This window comes from Lemur catta, chromosome 15 (genome assembly GCF_020740605.2).
Source record: "Lemur catta isolate mLemCat1 chromosome 15, mLemCat1.pri, whole genome shotgun sequence".
NCBI lineage: Eukaryota > Metazoa > Chordata > Mammalia > Primates > Lemuridae > Lemur > Lemur catta.
In genome coordinates, this window is record NC_059142.1 from 14,134,573 (window position 1) to 14,156,152 (window position 21,580).

The window sequence follows — 21,580 nt, forward strand, 5'->3', positions numbered from 1 at the left end:
CAAACAATTTTATGGCTTTAAATATGTACGCTCCTGGACCTTCCAGAATGAACCTGTCAAAAACAGGTAAATAGCCTTAGGAGAATTCATGCCTACAAATCCAATGAAACCAGTCCTCTGATGCCTTCATTTAAGAGACGGTTTCCCTACTCTCACAATGAATACGTTTATATAATCATGTGTATCAAGAGTCAGTTTAAGATAATCTATCATGATAAAACTTCAGCAAAGTATTTTGGATTAAAAAAAGTAGTTAAAAATCTCACTAAAGAGAAAAAAATGTGTTCCATCTGAAAGGTACACAGATTGATGAACAGTACTTGAAACTTATAGCCTTATTTGGAAAAAAATCCTTTCCCCCAAAGTAAAAATAACCTAAAATACCTCAGAGATGTGTTGTATGTACCAAAAAAAAGTACATGGGTGACTTCCACTTTAAGCTAGGTTTAGGGAAAGGCTTTCTAATGGATTCAAAATCCATATACAATAAAAGAGCAAAAGGTTTGACTATGTTAAAATAAAAAAGTTTTTAAAAAACTTCTGTCTGGCAAAAAGCACCATAAGCAAAGTCAAAAGTAGAACAGAAAAACTGGAAGAAAAATATTTGCAAATGCAAAAGGCTCCTATACATAAAGAAATCTTAAAAAGTGAGGTGGAAAAAATCAAAACTCAACAGAAAATGGGAAAACACATGACCAATTTACAAAAAATACATAAATGTGGCCCTTATACATAAAAAGATATTTATTCTCATAGCAATACAAATTTAAAATACACTGAAATACCATCTATCACCCAACAGATTAGCAAAAATTAAAAAGTATAATAATACATGCTATTGGTGAGGCTGTGGGAAAATAGGCACCCTCATAGAGTGCTGGTGGGAATGTAAATTGATACAAACTTTATGGAGGGAAATTTGGCAATTCCTAACAAAACTACATGTCCATTTGCCTTTTGACTTAGTCTCAATTCTAGGAATTTACCCTGCAGATACATCTCCAACAATACATATGCACAGGGTTACTCATTGCTGTACTGTTTGTAACCATAAATTAATGCCATCAACCTAAATCCCCATGTAGGAGAGTGGTTGAATAAACTACAGTATACCCACATAATGGAGTACCATGAAGATGTAAAAAAGCAGCTCTATGAACCAATGTGGAGAGATTTCTCTGGATATATTGTTCAGCAAAAAGTGCAGAGTGCAAAAAGTTTATCTGTAGTATACTACCCTTCACATAAGAAAAAAAGGAGACATGAGAAAATATATATGCATTGGATGATTTGTGCAAAAAGAAACAGGAAAGAAAAATCAAACACTAATGAGTTATCTACAAGGTATAGGTGGGAATCAGGTAGAAAGGATAGAGGGAATGGGGTACCATTTAACACTCCTCTGAATATACCAAATATACTAGAATATATGGAACCATGCTAATGTTTCACTTACACACAAGAGACAGGAAGGAAGAAAAAAAGGAAGAAGAAATGAATGAATGAGTGAATGAATGAGGGAGGGAGGGAGGAAGGAAGAAAATAAATAAAATCCATAAGGATGGAGGAAAACTCTAAAAATGAATACTAACAGAAATCAATGGACCAAACTGAATTTCAAATAAATAACATACCACACCAAAAAGTGAAGGTGAAAAAAAATTAACCCACCTAACTCTCAAACACAACATTTGGATTATCTGCCCTCAGGCTAAAGACAAGTGTACTCTAAACAAATATTGAACTATAATTTGTAGGCTTTTTTTTTTTTAAACAGAGGATTCTGTTAAATAGCAATTCTGAAACTACTTTTTGTACATTCTAGGACGGAGCAACTAAGTAAATATATCGTCTGTAACTGGAGCCAGGTTTCACACTGTTGAATAAAGGAGTTAGAAATATGGAGTGTTGGATTGGCATTGGAGATACCTGTGTGAACTCATGGGTTTTAACATAGACATGTAGGCAGACAGACAGAAAGAAAGTGAAGAAGGAAGGAAAGAAGGGAGAGAAAGAGATATAGATGTATGTGAGTGTAGATGCGCATATGAATGTCTGTACATGTGTGTATATGCACACAAGTATATATATCTATTTCCCATTTCTGTCCTCTGAGAGGGCCTAGAAACAACGACACTCCAGTATCAATGAGCATCTCTAGTCTCAGATATTGATTTTTAAATTCCATTCTCCACTAAAAGGGCAAAGGGATAAATGGCTAATTCTAGGGCTGGGACAGGACAAAAAGCAAGTTGACCCTGAATATCTTTTTATACCATAAAATGATCAAAGATTGATGGGTCAAAGATTGAGTGGCTCTTGTGGCCAAATCAGAGACCATATGAACATCAAAATAAATATCTGCACATTAAATAGTAAAGGATTACAACCTACTGACAAAAATAAAAATCTAGGAGTCTGTGCTGAAATCAATAAATAGGAAGAGAAGGGACAGCTCTTCCTTACAGTAATAAGCCAACTAATAAATGTAGAAGGAAGGGTAAAATTAGCAATCACCATTTACCAACCATTATAATAAAAATTTGATTTGGGTAAGAATCATCAATGAATGTGAAAACTAGTACAGGAAAGTCTGAGGAGTAAAAAGATATTCACATAGTCTCAAAGACAGATATCTTTTTAATTACACAAAGTAAAGAATAACTTTACAATGGAAAAACCTGGCAGTACCACTTTAATCCAATGATTAAAGTCAACATTGCCAGCGATGGGACCAAACTGACAGCATGTACCTCCTGATAGGATGCACTGAGAAGTATTCAGCATCATTTCAGTGGTTTTCCTGACAAAACTTGAATGTAATTATGAAAAGACATCAGGCCTATATTCTTCAAAAATGTCAATGCCACGAAATACAAAAACAGACTCAGAAATCATTCAGATTAAAGGAAACTAAAGAGACTTGATAATTGAATACAACTTATGATCTTGGAGTTTATTTTGCTATAAAGGACATTACTGGGACAACTAACAATTTCAGTAAGGTCTGCAGAGTACATGACAGTATTAATTTAATGTTAATCTCCTGATTTCAATAATTGTACTAAGATTATATAAGAGAATTCCTTGTTTTTAGGAAATACACAAAAATACACAAGAACTTAGGGGCAAAAGGGCATCATATCTACAATTTACTCTTAAACAGTTTAGAAAATGATATATGTAGAGGGGGGGGGAATATGCAGTAAAATGTTAACACTTGGGGAATGTGAGAGAAGAGTATCCAGGAATTCTGTGTACTATTCTTGCAATAAAAAGATCCGCACAAGAACATTCATGGCAGCTTTATTTACACTAACTCCAAATTGGAAACAGGCCAGGTGCCCATCAATTGGAGAATGGATAAACTGTGGTATATTCATACAACGGAATTAGTAAAATGGATTAAAAACAAACAAACCACTGATACATACAAAAACATGGATGAATCTCAAAAACTTTACACCTAGTGAAAGGAGCCTTACACCAAGGAGTAAACGTTATACGACCCCATTTATATAAAGTTCTAAAATAAGAAAAACTAATTTATGGTAGAAAAAAATGAGAACAGTGGTAGGCCTGGAAGGTAGGGATGGGGCTTGACTGGGAAAGGGCATTAAGAGAACTTTCTAGAATAGAAATGATCTGTGTCTTGACAGAGTATGGGTTACATATATATGCATGTATTTGTCAAAACTCAGCAAATGTGACAAGATATACACATTCCAATGTATTCACCATTTCTGACATAAAATTTATATTGAAAGAATTGGTAAAGAAAGAGTGAATTCCAGTGTACAACATGCATGTGGAAGTTAGGGTATTCACATCTGCAACTGAGTTTGAAATGTATCAAAAATAAGATAGATTGATGGACAGATCTCTAGAGGGAGGAACAAATGACAGACAATGAAATAATATAGTAAAACATTAATGGAATCTAAATGTTCACTGTAAAATTCAACTTTGCTACATGTTTGAGGATTTTCATAATATAATGTTGGAGAAAAAGACATTTTTGAGACACTGAGTAAAGTTGCATAAAGACCGGTTATTAGATAATATTAGGGAATTATTTTTTTTACATTTTCTTAGGTATGATAATGGTATTACGATTAAGTAGGTGAGTTTATTTTTACTACAAGTATTCTCAAATATTTACAAGTCTCATGATGTCTGCAACCTACTTGGGAATGGTTCTGCAAAACTTTTACAGAGACAGATGGTTCGGTAGATACAAAAACAGGACAAATTGTTAACAATTGCTGAATCTAGAAGGTGATTTCAAAAGCGTTCATTGTCCTTTTCTTTCAACTTTTTTGTTTGAAATGTTTCATAATAAAAATCTTAAGAAACAAAACTACCTGGGTCTGAAGTTTCATGGGGTCACTCCTCCCATCTAGTTGGGCACTAGATGCTAGATGAACACAGGTTGAAGCTGGTCGGCCTTGCCCCATCATGTTAAATAGTGTAGAACAATAGTGACAGCCTTGTCATGAGCAACAGTCCTCCCTAAAACCAGTCCTAAAATAAAATAAAGCTATTTCAGACCAACAGTGTTCAAACAAGGGAACAGAATAAAGCATAATACCATGCTTGTATAACAATATTCTAGAAATAGCCCATAGCAACCTCATACTGAGAGTAATTGCTTAAAGACAGGTATATGATAGTTTCTTCAATTTATAAAAGCAACTACTATTTTGAAATTCTCATTTTCAAAGAAATACAGGAACACTTACTATTTTAATGATAATCTCTTGGCCCTTTTCATTCCAAATATCAAATCTCAAGGGTATCCAGTAAGACATTATTCCACAAGCAACTCTGCTACGATAAACTAGCTCTTTCCAGCAGGGTGATTTTACGAATGAACAGTCTACATTGATGGATCCTAACACTAGTCAAAAAGCAGTGTGTTTCACTCTATCGAGTAGCCCAAATGGACAAAACTCTGAATGACTCTAAGTAAACCTGCAGGATCAGAACTCCTAAACTCAAACCAGGATTTGCCATTAACTAGCTGAATGACCTTTCTCAATCTTCAATTTCCCCCATCTTCCTTCTACCCTACACACACACAAACACACACACAATGGATATGAAACCATTCAGTAGACTGTATAGGGCTATTCCCTTATTGTTGCTGCTCCTTTATAAACATTTTATTATCCCTGTCACTCATGTGCTTATCACAGTGCTGTCTCATATTGTTATTTACCTGTTTCACAGGTATATGTCTCATCTTCCCGGCTAGACAAGGTTTCTTGAGGGTAAGGGCCTTGTCTTACTCTTCTATTTCCCACAACAGTGCTTTGAGCATAGTAGACAATTTAACTCAACATTTGTTAGGTAAGCTCATATTCTGTGAACTGACTAGTTTTAAATGCACTGGGGAATTTGTTTCTCAAAGAATCCCACAGTAAATCAATTGGGACATTCAAAGTTTAAAAAAACACTAATTTAAGCTTTTGAATAAATCAAATGTTTGTAGTCTGGATTTGCTTAAAGACAGATACATCTGTAGGAATATAAAGATAGCTGTCCAAGAGTTCTTATTTCTAAGGCTGTAGACACATGATCAAAGAAGCAGATGGGACAAGGAACACTAGCGAGGCCAATCCCAACTGGCTTGACATCATCACAGGTTGGGGACTGGAGCCACAGAATGGAGTGTGCAGAATTGGGGCCAGGGCATCTGCAACTTTTACATGGCCAGTACTTTCCCCCTGGTGGCTTCCATGTGCCAAAGGCCTAACAGTCCATTCTCCACTAGGACAGTATTAGGCGATCCCCACAGTTCCAGGAAACCTCAAGTGATGCTACACATACACATGCACACACAAAGTCCAGAAACACCCACCCCTATACAAAGTCCTGGGGCACTCCTCTCCTTGCAATCTGTCCCTTCCCCATTGCTCTAGGAAACCTCCCAATTTGTCACCCTACATATCCTGAGACATCTTCACCCCTACAGCCTGTGCCTTCATCCACAACCCAGGACAAACCTCCCCCCAACCTGTTCCCTCCCACAGAGCCCCAGGACACCTCCCCCCAACTTGCTCCCTATACATACTACTGGAACATCCCCCTCAATCTGTCCTCCCCCACCGAATTCTCTGCCCAACTGTTCTCCCTCACTCTGACTGCAGACATTCCTCCAGCCTGTCTCCCCTCACTCTGATGTGGGTGATCTCTGAAATGGCCAAGCCCTATTTCCTCCCTTGGAACTGGGGGCACCCCCACAGCTGTTCTTATCCCTGACACTCCTGGAACATTCTCACAGGCTGTTTCTTCCCCCACAGACCTTGGACAGCTCCATAACCCAGCCCCATGCGCACAGGTGTGAGACACCCCTACAGGCTGGCTCCTCCCTGCCAGTCCCAGGATACTCCTACCTCCCGCCTCTTCCTCTGAAGCCCCCACTCCCTCTGCGGACTGTCTTCTCACCACTGGCAGGCCTGAGACACCCACATCCGCTTCTGCACCTGCGGACCCAGTCACCCACACTGCAGCAGGCACACGCCCCGCCATGGGAGCTCCTACAGCTGCAAGAACCCCCAAAGGCAGAGGCACCCTCGCGGCCTCAGGGACCACTCCACTATGTCTCCTCCTCCACAGGCCTGAGACTCCTTCAGAGCCCACGTCCCCCTCCACAGGTCTGGGAGCCCTGGCAGCGGTGGGCACGTCAGTGGCTGGTCTCCCCCACATGCCTGAGCCATTGTCCTCAGAGCTAGTATTCCCTACCATTGGCCTAGGGAGCCCAGAAGCCATGGGCATTCCCATGGCCATGGAAACTTTAGCAGCCACAGGCAACCCAGCAGTCTCTCTTCTTCCTGATAGGCCCAAGAGACCTCCAGAGAGTGTCTCCTCCCCCAAAGACCCAGGCAGCCCCACAGCCATGGAGACCCCATGGGTCTGTCTGCTTCCCGACAAGCCTGAGATGCCCCCAGAGTCAGTCTTCTCCACTGTGGGTTGAGGCATCCCGGCACAGGTGGGCACCCCCATCCTTGCAGGACCTGTGGCATCTGTGGGTCTCCTGACTATCTCTCTCTCCCGCCACAACCCTGAGACGCTTCCAGAACCAGTTTCCTCCTGCATAAGCCGAGACAGCCTGGGAGCCATGGGTGCCCCACCAGCAGTCTGCCTCCTTCCTGACGAGCCTGAGAAGCCCTCAGAGCCAGTCTCTACCACCAGAGGACCAGGTGCCCTAGGAGCAGTGGGCACCTCAGTGGCCACAGGAGCTCTGACACTCTGTCTCCTTCCCCAAGGCCCTGGGACACCCCCAGAGCCAGTCTCCTCCCTCACAAGCCCAGGGACCTCCGGAGCCACGGGAACCCCAGTAGCCTGCCTCCCTCCCCATGGTCCTGGGAAAGCCCCAGAACCACCATCTTCCCCCACAGGCCATAGCTCCTCTGGAGCCAGAGTCCTCCCTGAAACCATGGGTATGCCGGCAGCACAAGCCCTTTCCCACAAATTCAAAATGGCGCTAGAGCTGCTTTCCTGACACACAGGACCAGACACCCACACAGTGGCAGGCATCTTTCCAGACCCAGGCACGCACACACCTGTGGGTACCCCTGCTGGGGCACACCTGTGCTTGGGCACATCTGCTGCCTTGGGTATCCCCACTGTCTCAGACAGCCCCATAGCCTGCCTCCTCCCACACAGACAGGAGACACCTCTACAGCCAGTCTCCTGCGCCCCGGGCCCAGGCACCCCTAAAGCTGGAGGCACCGGAGCCCCTCGCTCCCTCATAGCCTGCGTCCTCTCCCACAGGCTCAGGACATTCCCACTGCGTGTCTCCTCCCCTGCAAGCCCTGGCACTGCCGCAGCTGGAGGCCCTCCCAGAGCCCGCCACCTATCCCACAAGCCCGGGACACCACCACGGCTTGTCTCTTCGCCCATGGCTCCGGGTACCACCACAGCCTGGGGCATCGCCACTGGCTGTCCTGTTCTCCACAATCCTGGGACACTTGCACAGCCTGTCTCCTGCTTCCCCAAAGCCTGGGGTACTCCCAGGGCCTGTTCTATACCCAACAGGCCTGGGGTGCCCCCAAAACCTGCCTCCTGCTCACTAGGACCAGACAACTCTGCAGTCTCTGCAGCTCTCCATGACCCTGGCTCACCTCCAGAACCTGTCTCTACCCACACAGCCTGTCCCTTTTCCCTGAATCCAGGGTCACCCCCACATCTAGCTTCCTCTGCAGTAGAACAGGGCACCCCTACAGGCTGTCCTATGCCCCACAGGCCAGGGATACCCCTAGAGCCTGTCTCCTCCACAGCCTGCCTGTTCTGCCATATGCCTGGGGTGCCCACAGAGGTGGGTTCCTCCACCACAGCTCTAGGGACCCCCACAGCATCAGGCACCCCCGAAGCCTGTCCCCTGCCCCATAGGCTCGGGGTATCCCCACAGACTGCCTCTTGTGCCAGAGTCTGCACTGACTGCCCTCTCCCCAAAAGACCTGGGGCACCTCCACAGCCCATCTCTCCCTCCACAGCTCGGGGCACTCCCACAGCCCCAGGCCACCCCGTGGCACTAGGCAGCCCCACAGTCTGCCCTTTTCCCCAAGGGCCTGGAGCAACTCCACAGCCTATCGCCTCCACATCCCCAGGCACTCCCACAGCTTGTCCCCTCCCCAGTAGGTGTGAGGCAATCCCAGAACTTGTCTCAGCAGCCCCAGGCACATCCACAAGAGGAGGCACTCTCCCAGCCGGTCCCTGTACACAGAAGCCTGAGGCTCTGTCATAACCCGCCCCTAGCCCCATAGCTGTGGACAGTCCTGAGGCCTGGGGGAACACCCTGGCCTGCCCTTTCACCCAAGGTCCTGTAACACCACCACAGCTTGTCTCTACCCAGGAAGCTCGGCCAGGGACACCCCTTTCAACTGGTCCCTCTCCTGCAGGATGGAGCTCGACTCTGCTTCCTTCCCCACATCCCGAAGCTGCCCTCATAGCCTGCACCTTCAACCACAGTTGAAGAATGCTCTCATGCCCCAGAGATCCAGGACGACCTTTTCTCTCACAGCCCCGGGGACTCCTATCTTCCGTCTCCTCCTCCCCAGACCCGGTCACCCACACAGACCCAGCAGGTCCCACCACCTCGGGCTCCCCGACGGCCCCGTTCACCCACACAGCCCCAGGGTCCCTTGCAGCCTCAAGCAAGCCTGCAATTCCAGGTGTTTCAGAAGCCTCATTCTCCCCAGAGGCGTCTGCTGTCTCCGCTGCTTGTCTCCTCCCCCATGGCCGCCGACAGTCCTGCAGCCTTCCTGCACTCACACAGCGCGTCTCCCAAACCGAGGACCTCGCCCGGCGCCTAGCTCCACGGACTCGAAACGTCCCCGCGCTCCACCTCTTCCCCCACGGCCGCCGAACTCTCCGCCCCGACCTGCTGGGCCCCACGCAGCGACCCGGCAACTTAGCAGCCAGCTCGCCCCCGCGCAGCCTGGGCAAGGCCCCACGCCCTGTCGCCCGGCTCATAGCTCCAGGACAATTCCCGTCTTCCCCAACGCAGCTCCGGGGCACTTTGGGTCTTAGCCCCTGGCTCCCTAAGCTGCTCTACACACGCACTCACACACAGCGCCAGCCCTCGCAGCCTTTCTCCCTCCCAGCCCCCCACTCCACCCCCGCCCAGTCCCGGACGCCCGCCCCCTAGTCCAGGCCCCTCTAAAGCCTAGACAGGAGAAAAGGTAATTAGGCGGACAGAGCGGCAGAGTCTGCCCAGTCAAGGTCTCCTCTTCCCCAGGTCCACGCCTCCTAACGCAGCTTCCAACAATCTCCCCCGCCCCCAGCCCCGGCCCGAGCCCACCTGGTCTCGGGAGAGGCGCGGCTACCGGGACCGGCAGGGGGGCCCCCCCAAACTAGGCCTCGCTTCCGGCCGCTCGCCCAGTCGCCATGGCAACAGGCGCAAGGCGGCTTGGGAGCCGTTGAGGCTCCTCAGCTACATAAGGGTCCAGGTGTTGCCGGGCGGCAAGTTTTGCGGCCAGTGTCCATGCGGTCGGGGTCAGGACCAGATGAGAGAAGAGGCCTGGGTTCAGGAATGGAGCTAGCCCCAGAAGAGCTGAGAAACGAGAGCAGTAAGACGGTGCGGATGAGTTTGGCCTTCAGAGGCTCCCGTATACGTCAAAGCGGCGCTGGCTTCTGCAGGTACCGCCCTGCCCCATCCCACCCGGAAACTGCTTCGCCCCGCCCCACGTGGGCCGCCCGCGGCCAGACCCGACTTGGCTCGCAGTCTGCGGCGCGGTCCGGATGGCCAGCTACGAGGAGGTGTGCGTGTCCGGCTTTGAGGAATTCAGCCGGGCTGTCGAGCAGCACAATGGCAAGACCATTTTCGCCTACTTTACCGGTTCTAAGGACGACGAAGGGAAAAGCTGGTGTCCCGACTGCGTGCAGGGTGAGGCCAGGACTGGGGTGCTGCTGCCCAGCGGAAGTGGTGGGAAGGATAAGGCTACGGCCAGAAAGCTGGGTTGAGAAGAGACAGAGGGAATCTTGGTCTCAGAGATCCTCGGGGCAATCTCAGCTGTCCCCATGCCTCTTATTAAGCCTTGCCCTGCCAAGAGCGCTCTTCTTTTTACCACCAAACCCGGATGATCTTGGAATCTAGTTCTTTAAAATTTCTCACTTCCCCACTATGATTAGTGTCTCACAGGACACGTGAGTTGGTCTTTAAGTACGTCAGCAAATAGGTATGCTTTTCATTGTTCTGGGAGCTCTGGAGTGGGGGCAGTCAGGACTCGTCTTGGTCCTTTAAAGTAGCTTTAACACCCGAAGAGAACACCTGATTTAGGTTGATCTCCTCAGTCAACTACAGGTTAAAGTCTGAGTTCTTAAAGGCTGGAGAAAGAGGAGAGGATCGCTGTTTATTAGTGCCTGACTGTAGAGTTGGTAATTATTTTATATTAACTTTTTTTTAAAGCTGAACCAGTCGTACGAGAGGGGCTGAAGCATGTTAATGAAGGATGTGTGTTCATCTACTGCCAAGTAGGAGAAAAACCTTAGTAAGTGGCAACGTACACTGTATTTCAGAGACATGCACTAGACTCTTTAGGACTTGGGTGGGAAGGGTCTCAGGGACTCACTCAAGTTCTGTGTTCTAACGTAAAGTCTGATAAGTCGAATTAGAAGCTACTAAATACAAATTTAAAATGTCCACTTACATAAAGGGTAATTCAATGAATTTGTCCTGGTTTAAGTTCAGAACTTAGCTGGCTTTACATTTATTTTCTATCTTAGTTACATTGTAAATGAAAATTTTGCACAAATTAATAGATGAAGTCATAGTCCTCAACGTTTTTTAAGTGTTTACAACAAGGATTATTAAGAGTAAATGTAGGAATATATCAAATATTAAGCTAACTGTAATAAACCAAGTAACTTTTTTTTCATAATCACTTTCTTTTTGGAATAGCTGGAAAGATCCAAACAATGACTTCAGAAAAACCCTGAAAATAACTGCAGTGCCTACACTACTTAAATATGGAACAGTGAGTATCTTTCTTTAAATATAATGGGGCTATAATTCACTGTCAAAACTCTTTTACCTTGTTCTGGCTTCAAATTTGAAAAGATCTTGACATTTCATCTCAGTCACATTGGTGTTCAGAATCCTGTTTGGAGTCCATCTCTATGGCCAGTCCCAATAAACTATTTAATAAACAATGCAAATATCTATTGGGTCTTTTTCATGTTTTTAAGCTACTCTTCTTAAAAAAATTCTATAGCCAGAAAGTTGATTGACTCATAATTTCTTAAACACTTGCATCAACAGTTGTTTTTCTATTTAATCCATAATTCTGGTTGAAAAGAAAGGAAACTCCTAGTTCAGTCATGCTCCTGGGATTCTAAATTAAAGGGTTGAGGGGAAGGGGATGGCATTGGGCTTGCTGTCTCCTGTTTTAGTCTGTAGGGCTTTCTGGTATTTTAGGTTTAAGTTTCTTGAGCCAAGTATTTTAGTGATTCATCTTAAGGCAAATATCTTAACTCTTTCATAAAACTTGTTATAACGAGTTGGTTTCTGAATGGCCTAACTTGTGTCACTCAAGGAAGAACTCACTCTACTCCTAATAACATTTCCTAGGAGTTAAGATTTGGCTCTTCTTCTCTTACAGCCTCAAAAACTGGTAGAATCTGAGTGTCTTCAAGCCAACCTCGTGGAGATGTTGTTCTCTGAAGATTAAGACTTAATGATGGCAATTGTCTTCATTACCTGATTTGTTCTAATATTAAAAAAAAACTGCACACTTCCTTTGAATTCATGTTAGCTATAAATAAATGGTGTTAAAAATCTGGTATATGTTTAAGCAATGGTATTAAAATGTGCCTGAGCCTTTAGTTTGTTTTTAATATGTGGATATTTTTAAGACATGAGTAAAATGAGTCTTCAGGAGTGGCAGTAATAGCTCGAAGCAATTTATTATTGGAGGTGACAAATATCTAAAAGCCCCTAAGAGTGTAGTAGACAACTTCCAAGTCTTTAAAGGGATTAGGATCTTTCACCTTAAGTTCTATGAATTTGCAAAGCAATTGATATTCCTGAAACTCCTTTGGCTTTGGAATGTAGAATTTAACCTAAACACTGAAGGAAAGCACGGTACATCTAATCCAACCTCTACTGAATTCAGACAGTTGTTTTACAGCTGTCTCAGTGTGCTTCATTTGGGATGATGCATGTAGCAGAGAGGGGCTAGAGAGACTATATAACTTAGTAGTGGGAAGAACTCCAGCCTGTAAGTCAGTCACACCAGTTCTACCACTAACTAGCTGTGTAACCATAGGTAAGTTACTTAACCTGTCTAAAACCTCAGTTTCCTCTTTTGTAAACAAGGATTATTCTGAGAATAAAATAAGAATGCAAGGAAGCACTTAACACATAGCACCTGGTTTTGGTACCTCTGAAGTAAGTGTTAGCTTTCCCAAATGAGCACAAGTATTTGAGGCTCCTCACCTTTGTTCTAGTCTAAGGTCAAGGGTCCAATTAGTAGTTAACCACTAATCTTACCTTCACTAAGTCATACATAACAGTGATTCTTTCTTAAAGCCATCTTGCAAAGCAAGTGGTAATACAGGTAGGTCCTTTCCTGTAGAATTTAAGAAACTTTACGCAGTTCCTGCTCTGTGATTTAAAGAGGTCACTGATCCCGTTCCTCTCATTCCCTGGATAAGAAGGGTGAACAGCTGATCTGAGAGACAGTGAAGTTCCAGGAAATGGACTTACCCAAGGCACCACTCTGTCAGAAACAAAGCTAGGCTTAGACTTCAATATATTTGGCGGCCCTCCCCTACCTCACGCCCCACTGCCTCCTTTAATTGGTCTAAAGCACCAAACTTTTCCATTCTTGTTCAGTTGATTGTTAAATGCTAATAAAAACTTACAAACCCACAGGGAAATCAAAGTAGAACAATTCTGGTTTAACAGAAATAGTCTATTAACAATAAAAAGTTAGTTGGATAAAAAACACACTAAAGGTTTTAGGTGCTACCACAATAGAGGTAGGTAGAAGTCTTTTGTCTTCGCTATACAAAAGAAATACATTATATACAAGTCTTAAGAGTCTGTATCCAGCTTTTCATTTTCCTGATGTGTTATTTTGCTGTTGCTGCTCTGCCAAGGCTTGTTGAAGGCGCATCCGCTTCCGGGAATAGTGTTGCCAGTGTAGAATTTGCTGTTCATCAATAAATTTTGCACACTGAGCGTTCACCAGCTCCTTTCGGAAGTGTTCATATTGGAGCAGTTCTAACATGTGTAAACACTGAGGGTACCTGGGTTTAAGTTTATAAGTTAATGATCAATATAATTTAAGTCAATCATGCCAAGTTCTAATTCAGTTATTCTCTTAAAAATGATCTTACAGCCTATGTTTCTGTAACATTAACTTAGTACACTTTGGTAACAGGTTGTTTTCCCCCCTATTTTTGCAGAGAGGCTCATCATCAAAAGTCAGTATTAAGCAAAATTTTCAAAATGAGAAAATTTAAGTTCAGAAAGATGAAATAACTTGCCCAACACCATATACAACACAGTAACTGGTAAACAGTGAAAATTTGGAAATAAGCCATGCTATTCTAGTGGTTTACAACGTGAAGAACACAAACACTTATTTTAGTAATTATGAATTTAACTGATAGGGTTTGAAAACTATAGGGTTTTCCATCAATAGTGGAAAAAAAGACAACATTCATTTAAAAGTGAGTCAATTTCAAAAAGAACTATGCACATATATAGTACTCTAGTTTTCCATAAGAATACAGCAATTATGAAATTTATGTATATTCTAAGATTGAGCAAATAAGTATATTATGGATTAAGAGAGCCACATTTCTGGCTATCAGGAAGTTACAGATAAAGAAAAGGGGAAGGCTATAATGAACCCTGTGTTACTGAGCTAAAACTGAAAACTGTATGTACTGCATGTACTAATGGCTTTTAATGTATATATAATAGAGACATAGGTGTGTGCACGTATACACATACATATAATTCCTAGCTGTGTGTACTGAGAGGACCTAGAAGCAATAACACCATCATACCAGTGAGCACACTCAGTGCCCAGATTGTGATTTTCAGATAGCATTTTCCAGAGTTCCTTGGAAAAATGGCAGATTCCAAGGCTAGGACACGGAATGTACAAGATGAGCCTGGAATGTTACTTAGTGCCAGAAAGAAAAGTACTAAAAATTGATGGAGATATGTCAAAAGTATTCAGGAGCCAACTGAAGGGGCTCCCAACGGCCAAATCTGGAATAATTATTAGAGCAAGAAAATACATAATGATAATCCATAGGATAAAATTAAGAATCCAAAAGTCTACACTGATGTATATTTCTTTAAAGAAATAATAAATCAGAAACAAGAGAATATTCTTCCTTAGAAAAGAATTCCAATAAGTGTAGAATGATGGAATTAGAAAATCACCACAGTAAAAACTGGCAAGTATTAGGGAAATATCTTCAACAGATGCTAAAATTAAGGCTGGGCACAGTGGCTCAGCCTGTAACCCTAGCACTCTGGGAGGCCAAGGCGGGAGGATCACTCGAGGTCAGGAGTTTGAGAGCACCCTGAGCAAGAGCAAGACCCAGCCGGGTGTGGTGGTGGGAACCGGTAGTCCCCACTACTAGGGAGGATGAGGCAAGAGGGTCGCCTGAGCCCAGGAGTTTGAGGCTGCAGTGAGCTATGATGATGCCACTGCACTCTAGCCGGGGCGACAGAGTAAGACTCCATCTCAAAAAAAAAAAGATGCTAAAATTAGTGGGCAGCAAAAATAAATGTAACAAGATATTTACATAGTCTCAAAAGTATTTCCGCATAGGATACTTATTAAATACACATAAAAAAATAATTTGATATGGAGAAACCTAGAGGGCACCACACCTCAACCAAGTCATCAAAATTAATGTCACCAGTAGCGGGACAAATAGACTTTATGTGACTCCTGATATGATATACTGAGGATATATCACTTCTGCCCCAGTCATGAAAAAAAAAAAAAAGACCAAGAAATTCAGGTTAAAAGAGACTAAGACAACATGACAACAAGATGCAACATACGAGTTAGACTGGACACTGTACTAAATACATGACACCAGTGGGACAACTGGCAAAATTTGAATGAGGTCTGTAGGTTAGACAACAGATTAATGTTAATGTTCTGATTTTGATCATTGTACTGTGTTTATATGTTCTTTTTTGGGGGGAGGTGGGCAGGGTCTCGTTCTGTTGCCCGGGCTAGAGTGCCGTGGCGTCAGCCTAGCTCACAGCAACCTCAAACTCCTGGGCTCAAGCAATCCTTCTGCCTCAGCCTCCTGAGTAGCTGGTACTACAGGCATGCGCCACCATGCCCGGCTAATTTTTTCTATATATTTTTAGTTGTCCAGATAATTTCTTTCTATTTTTTAGTAGAGACAGGGGTCTCACTCTTGCTCAGGCTGGTCTCGAACTCCTGACCTCGAGCAATCCTCCCGCCTCGGCCTCCCAGAGTGGCTAGAATTATAGGCGTGAGCCACCACACCCTGCCTATAAGATGTTAACATTTAGAATACATTTAGAATATACAGGAATTCTCTTTACTATTTTTCCAGCTATCCTGTAAATGAAATTATTTTAAATTAAAAAGACATAAAATTTAAATGAGACAATTAAAACATATCAAATCATATAGGTAGTATACAGATAGAGCCCAAATGGTACAAGTAATATGCAAATGACTAAAGTTTGGAAAATAGTATAACTACTAGAGCATTGCTTCTTAAACTTTAATATGCAAATGAATCACTTCTTAAAATACAGACTTTGATTCTGTAGGTCTGGGGTGGGGCCTGAGCTCCGCATTTTTAACAGGTACCCAAATGATACCAATGCTGCTGATCTGAAGACCACAATGAACAGCAGGGCCCAATACCATACTGTCCTTCCAAAATAATAACAGTTTACTATCTACACTCCAAAAATGCACTGTTGCCTGTAAGTGTTGGCAGCTTAGCTTAAAATGCTCTATTCACACCTGTCCTGGCTAATTTCTTTTCATGACAGCATTAGTAGTTAAAAAGATCTGGGTGTGAGTACCAGCTGGGTGGCCCTGAACAAGGTACTTAACCTCTCTAAGGTTCAGTTTCTTCAACTGTAAAATAATGTGACAACCAAGAGAATCATTTCAAGTAGCATTTAGTAAATAAGTGGAATTTAGACATGCAGTGATCATTTATTATATCAAACTTGTAGAAGACAATGCTCAGAATACACTAGATGACAATAAGGAATTATATTCTGATAGGCTACAAGTCAACAAAATGAAATAGAGGAGCTACAATAGGAAAGTTCTGCATTTAGATTTTTAAAAATAAACAAGATATGAATGGAGAACTCAATTAACACAGCATTGATGAAAATAAGAAGTAAAAGATTTTAGTTGAAATAAAGCTCCTAGCAAGTTAACAATGTGATCTCCTAGGCCCCCGCCCCCCTAAAAAGTAATGTAAACTTAAGTTGAACTAATAGACATGTAATGTTCATCATATGAAGAAAAGAAATGCCATTTGGCCCACTGTACCCTGACCAAATATGAAGGCCTGTATTTAGCTCTTGGCTGAATTGCATAAGGTACAACTGCCAAATATCCAAAGGAGGACACTTGAATTCATGAGAAGTCTGGAAGCCATGGCACTTAATCAATGGCTAAAGATAGTTGAGAAAAACAGATGTAAGAGAGACATTATAGTTGCACATACTGGCTTATCAAAGAAGCAAGCCACGTGATGCAAAGTGTCTAGTAGAAACAGCTGCTCTCAGCTCCAGCCAGTTGTTGACCTGAGAGAATGACGACCTGGGGTTACCAGCTCTTCCAGATTTTAAAGAGTAGCTGGAAATCTGGATTGTTATATAACACTTTCCAATCTTTCATTGTTGGCAAGTATTAAAATAAAACTTTGTACAGACCGAATAAAATGCCCAATAGGGATTAATTTGCAACTTCTCTTAAATTTAAATAATCTGAAGGGCTGTTGTCCTCAAGAGGACATAAGCTGGTTCTGGATTAATCCAGAACAAACAGATTGAAGCTACAAGGAGATTTATTGTATCACAGTGTAAAGAAAAACTTTCTAACATCTGAGTAAGGATGGAATCAGCTGTCCCTGACAGAGTTAACATGTGCACACTGGAAACCTCCAGCCAGAGTATAGATGACCATCTCTCCCATCCAAGTACTAACCAGGCCCCACCCTACTTAGCTTCCGGGATCCGAGATTGGGCGCGTTCAGGGTGGTGTGGCCGTAGACCAGATGACCATCTCTCAACAACATTGTGGGTGAGAATGAACTTGATGGTGACTAAGGGACATATAACATATGTTGCAAACTAATTAAAAAATCTTTTCTTTGAATTATTAAATAAAAAAAGAGTTGTTTATAAAAAGCCAGTAAGGGTGCAAAGGGTCCTGCAGCCAACATGAGGTTGTACGCTTCATGAATCTTATTATTGGACACAGATCAGAAAAGTGACTTGGATAAAGAACAAGTATGAAACATTTTCCTCTCAAACGTTTGTTTAAAGAAAGTTTCACTATTGCTTTCTTTCTACCTGGTTAAGACAAAGCAGAGAAGTGAGTTCAACTTTTTTTTTCTTTTTTTTTTTACCATTAAAAGAGAATAAGTTTGTGATTATATGCTTCTTACAATTTTGTAAACTTTAGCATAAAAGTACCTGTTAAACAACTCAAATGGCAAATATATATTTTATAAATTAAAAATATATGTATATAAAATACATATATCTATCTTAATGAGTTACTGGATGTGAAGCATTTAACACAGTTCTTGGCACATAGGAGGCCCTAAAGAAAAGAGAGCAGCTCTAAGAATCAGGTAAGGTTACTTCCTCCAGAAAAATCCCAGAAACACCTTCCTTACAAGTACCCTTTTCTGTAAGGTTCTTTAATTTTCTGCCCATGGCTATGTTGATACATTTATAGATTGTGAGTTCCTTGGGATCAGAAACCCAGTGAGATGGAGGGAGTGGTAAAAGACAAGGTCAGAGAAGACAGGACCAGATCACACAGGGCTTTAGTTCAAGAAAAGAGATTAGATTTTAATCTGCATGGAATGGAAAGCCAATGAAAGGTTCTAAGTAAGAAAGTAGAGTGTTCCGATTTACATGAGAGATCAAGTTAGGCTTTTGTGTAGAAAGCTGTTTCACTTTTTTGTTGCGGGGTGGCGGGGGGAGGTTTCAGGGGTGAGGAAGAAGGTGAAAATGGAAGTAGAGATAACCAGTCAATAGATTATTGCAGTAATCCAAGTCAGAGATGAGGTGTCTTGTATTAAGGCGGTGACAACTAAAAGAAGTGGTCAGATTCAGAATATATTTTTTCCAATGTGAAACAAAGAAGACTGTTTAACATCAGTGTTTTGTATTATAATAAAGTATATACACATTTAGGATTATAAAAGTTAAACTTACTTTAGATACTTGGCATATTCTGGTTCTTTCCAGTAAAGCAAGTACTTAAGATAATTAACGAAAGCTTTGTCTTTGAAGTAACCTCTTTGGGCAAGAACTGAAAGGCATAAAAAAAAAAAAAAAAAAAAGATCTGTAGGTCAAACCAACCTTTAAACTATGATTTGTGACCCCTAATATAAAGAATCTATTTATGTAACATCCCCACCACCACACACTAAATTCAAAACACAAGTCCCAAGGCTCAATTATATCTATATACCAGCATAAGTGTAATTCCATTCAATATTGAGAATGTATAAAAGTAGATCTATTATGAATTGCATCTCTTCTGTCATGAATCATTAATAGCTCCTCAATTTAATGAGGTGCTTAACAACTTACAATTAAGGTAATTTGGGTTGGCTAAACACTGCACAAATTCCAACTCCAACTGAAACCGAAGTCGATTTCCGGCATCATCTAGGAGAGAAGACAGCAAAAATCAACGGCGGTAAAGCAACCTGACTAATGCTGAGATACACTTCAGGGTAAAGAAGGGCATGTGATGGTCTTCCTAAACTGGCCGTGGGAGGAGATATAACTTCCTCAGAAATCTAAGAAAAGCAGAGCCCTGATTAAAAAGAATAAGTTAAAAGTTTCTCTAAAGACAAGTCATAAAAAACAAAAAAAACCCAGCAATACAAACGTAGTAGCAAGATACCTACCACTTACGGGCCACTATGTAGGAAAGTTAACAGTGATTACTGAGATAGGTTGTAATAACTGTGGCTTCCCCTATTTTAATAATGCGTTACAACAATTGCTAAAACTGATTAAGTTACTGGCTGGGCGCGGTGGCTCATGCCTGTAATCCTACCACTCTGGGAAGCCAAGGCAGGAAGATTGCTTGGGCTCAAGAATTAGATACCAGTCTGAGCAAGAGCGAGACGTCTTTACCTAAAAAATAAAATAAAAAATAAAAAAATTAGCCGGGCGTGGCATCGCACGCCTGTAGTCCCAGCTACTAGGGAGGCTGAGGCAAGAGGATCGCAAAAAAACAGAAAGCAAACAAACAGTAATTAAATTACGTAAAAGGAAAGTGCTAAATCGGTCGGGAAAAAGTTCAGGATGCAAGCTGAAAAAGACTACGGAGAGCTTGTAAGATAATGCAATGCGTGCGTATGTGAGAAACATCAATGGCAGAATGATACACAAGTTTGTCGACGATATTTCAAACTTAAGCAAGCTCATGTGAGAAGCAAAATACCAATCAAAAAGGAGACGGTTTAATATCCAAGCCCTCTCCCCTAGCCGCGCCCACACCGAGAAGCCAGTGCAGTTGATGTTTTGGTGTTTTATAGCAAGTGAGATAAAATGTAGGGACAAACCAAATTATGAAAAAAGCAAAAACTACCTTCGTCTTTCCAGACGCTTACAAGAGCCCTCTCGCCTTCCTGCCCAAACACTAAGCTTGCCGAGAGGTAAGTGAAAGGAGGCCCCGGGGAAGGAGAAGAAGGGGACTGGGCCGAGGACAGTTCTACCTGCCAAGACTTGAGGCTCAGAACGCTACTCACCTGTCTCCATAGAGACGGCAGCCGCCATAACAGGCAAAGACACTAGTTCTCCACCACCTCCACAGCGAGACTGCTCCGAGCGGCGAGGAAGGTTGCGGAAGTCACAGCTCCCCTTCCGGTCCCGGGGCAGTGTGGGATACGGGGGGCGGGCACAGCCGCGCTCGGAGGCGGATGGCTCCGCCCATCCCTGGCGCGCCAAGGCGGGCCCAGCTCCGCCCGCTCTGGCTCCCAAACTGCCAGAGGGCGGTGCCGGAGCTGCAGGAGCGCCTCAGAGCAGGGGCGGGGGCCCAATGTTATGAAGAGTCATTTCAGCCTCCAAAGGACCATGGTGCTCCTACGTCATCGTGTCGTGGCGCTTTCGCCTGTGACGTCATTTCTTACCCTGTGACGTAACCCAGAGGCGTGACTGAGGCTGACCTTTGGGTTGTGGGATTTCCCGAGGCCTCATTGGCCCCCTGACCCCTGCAGAATGGCCTCACCCCTAGGGGACAAGCGCTCTTCACCCCGGGTGGAGACCGCCCGCTACAAAGAGACATCGACGGTCCGCGTGGAGACGTCGTCCCACCGCGTGGAGACATCCTCTCGGCAGGTGCGAACGTCTTCGCGGCACGTGGAGACCTCCCAGCGCTGCAGCGTGGGGCCCTCGCTCTCGCCCTCCGGGAAACGCCTTCCTCAAGTCCTGGAGGTGTCCTCCCAGCACGTGGAAACCTCCTCGCAGCGCACAGAAACGTCCTCCCGTCGCGTCAGGGCCTCGTCCCTGCAGGTGGAGACGTCTCTGCACCACGTGGAGAGCCCTACCCGGCGGGACAAGCCGGCAGCCCGCCAAAACGTAAAAACAGCCCGATGAAATGTTTCCCAAAGGTGTCGAAAGGGCCATAGCCCTGAGCCAGGACGGAATTGCCTCCAGTTTCCAGCCAGCCAGCTGCCAAGTGTACTACTAATCATCTTATTAGATTTCATGGAAACAGCCCAGAAATCAATGTAGGAAATAGCCAAGCTGCGGTTTCTGGACTCAGCCAACGTTTATTGACCTTGCTGCACCTTGGACCATCCTGCTTTTGACCCAGTGAACTATTTTAA

The 21,580-nt window shown here is 43.6% G+C and overlaps 5 protein-coding genes across 8 annotated transcripts in view; 2 read left to right on the top strand and 3 right to left on the bottom strand.

Annotated features, from left to right (window-relative positions):
- Nucleotides 1-10,098, bottom strand: part of KIAA0753 (KIAA0753 ortholog) — a 62,004-nt gene extending 51,906 nt beyond the window's left edge. Inside the window, exons 1-2 of one of the 4 annotated variants that reach the window (XM_045526013.1) lie at nucleotides 9,809-10,098; nucleotides 4,365-4,524 (exon numbers count right to left, since the gene is read on the bottom strand). In XM_045526013.1, coding sequence (XP_045381969.1) covers nucleotides 4,365-4,460 — 96 coding nt within the window. In that variant the 5' untranslated portion in view covers nucleotides 4,461-4,524; nucleotides 9,809-10,098. The other 3 variants (XM_045526016.1, XM_045526014.1, XM_045526017.1) reach the window with 3 other exon arrangements.
- On the bottom strand, nucleotides 5,499-9,581 carry LOC123620611 (collagen alpha-2(I) chain). Its single transcript, XM_045526012.1, has one exon. The coding sequence runs from the start codon at nucleotides 9,478-9,480 to the stop codon at nucleotides 6,076-6,078; it is 3,405 nt and encodes a 1,134-aa protein (XP_045381968.1). The 5' UTR covers nucleotides 9,481-9,581; the 3' UTR covers nucleotides 5,499-6,075.
- Nucleotides 10,099-10,168: 70 nt separating the features above from the next.
- Nucleotides 10,169-12,330, top strand: TXNDC17 (thioredoxin domain containing 17). The gene is made up of 4 exons (XM_045526021.1): nucleotides 10,169-10,393; nucleotides 10,916-10,997; nucleotides 11,408-11,483; nucleotides 12,108-12,330. Exons 1-4 carry the CDS (start codon nucleotides 10,249-10,251, stop codon nucleotides 12,174-12,176), a joined length of 372 nt encoding a protein of 123 aa, XP_045381977.1. The 5' UTR covers nucleotides 10,169-10,248; the 3' UTR covers nucleotides 12,177-12,330.
- Nucleotides 12,331-13,400: 1,070 nt separating this feature from the next.
- MED31 (mediator complex subunit 31) lies at nucleotides 13,401-20,611 on the bottom strand. The gene is made up of 4 exons (XM_045526020.1): nucleotides 20,501-20,611; nucleotides 19,329-19,406; nucleotides 18,947-19,043; nucleotides 13,401-13,758 (listed from the first exon to the last, which is right to left on the bottom strand). Exons 1-4 carry the CDS (start codon nucleotides 20,526-20,528, stop codon nucleotides 13,566-13,568), a joined length of 396 nt encoding a protein of 131 aa, XP_045381976.1. The 5' UTR covers nucleotides 20,529-20,611; the 3' UTR covers nucleotides 13,401-13,565.
- A 197-nt stretch (nucleotides 20,612-20,808) lies between these two features.
- Nucleotides 20,809-21,347, top strand: C15H17orf100 (chromosome 15 C17orf100 homolog). Its single transcript, XM_045526022.1, has one exon. The coding sequence runs from the start codon at nucleotides 20,970-20,972 to the stop codon at nucleotides 21,345-21,347; it is 378 nt and encodes a 125-aa protein (XP_045381978.1). The 5' UTR covers nucleotides 20,809-20,969.
- The last annotated feature ends 233 nt before the right edge of the window (nucleotides 21,348-21,580 follow it).

Bases quoted from the DNA above. Each gene is read 5' to 3' on its own strand.
- LOC123620611 (XM_045526012.1), bottom strand. From the start codon at position 9,480: ATGAGCCGGGCGACAGGGCGTGGGGCCTTGCCCAGGCTGCGCGGGGGC.
- TXNDC17 (XM_045526021.1), top strand. From the start codon at position 10,249: ATGGCCAGCTACGAGGAGGTGTGCGTGTCCGGCTTTGAGGAATTCAGC. The intron at 10,394-10,915 runs GTGAGGCCAGGA...TTTTTTTTAAAG, and splicing joins GTGTCCCGACTGCGTGCAGG to CTGAACCAGTCGTACGAGAG. The intron at 11,484-12,107 runs GTGAGTATCTTT...CTTCTCTTACAG, and splicing joins CACTACTTAAATATGGAACA to CCTCAAAAACTGGTAGAATC.
- C15H17orf100 (XM_045526022.1), top strand. From the start codon at position 20,970: ATGGCCTCACCCCTAGGGGACAAGCGCTCTTCACCCCGGGTGGAGACC.
- MED31 (XM_045526020.1), bottom strand. From the start codon at position 20,528: ATGGCGGCTGCCGTCTCTATGGAGACAG. The intron at 19,407-20,500 runs GTGAGTAGCGTT...CTTCTCTCCTAG, and splicing joins TGCCGTCTCTATGGAGACAG to ATGATGCCGGAAATCGACTT. The intron at 19,044-19,328 runs GTAAGTTGTTAA...TATGCCTTTCAG, and splicing joins CAACCCAAATTACCTTAATT to TTCTTGCCCAAAGAGGTTAC.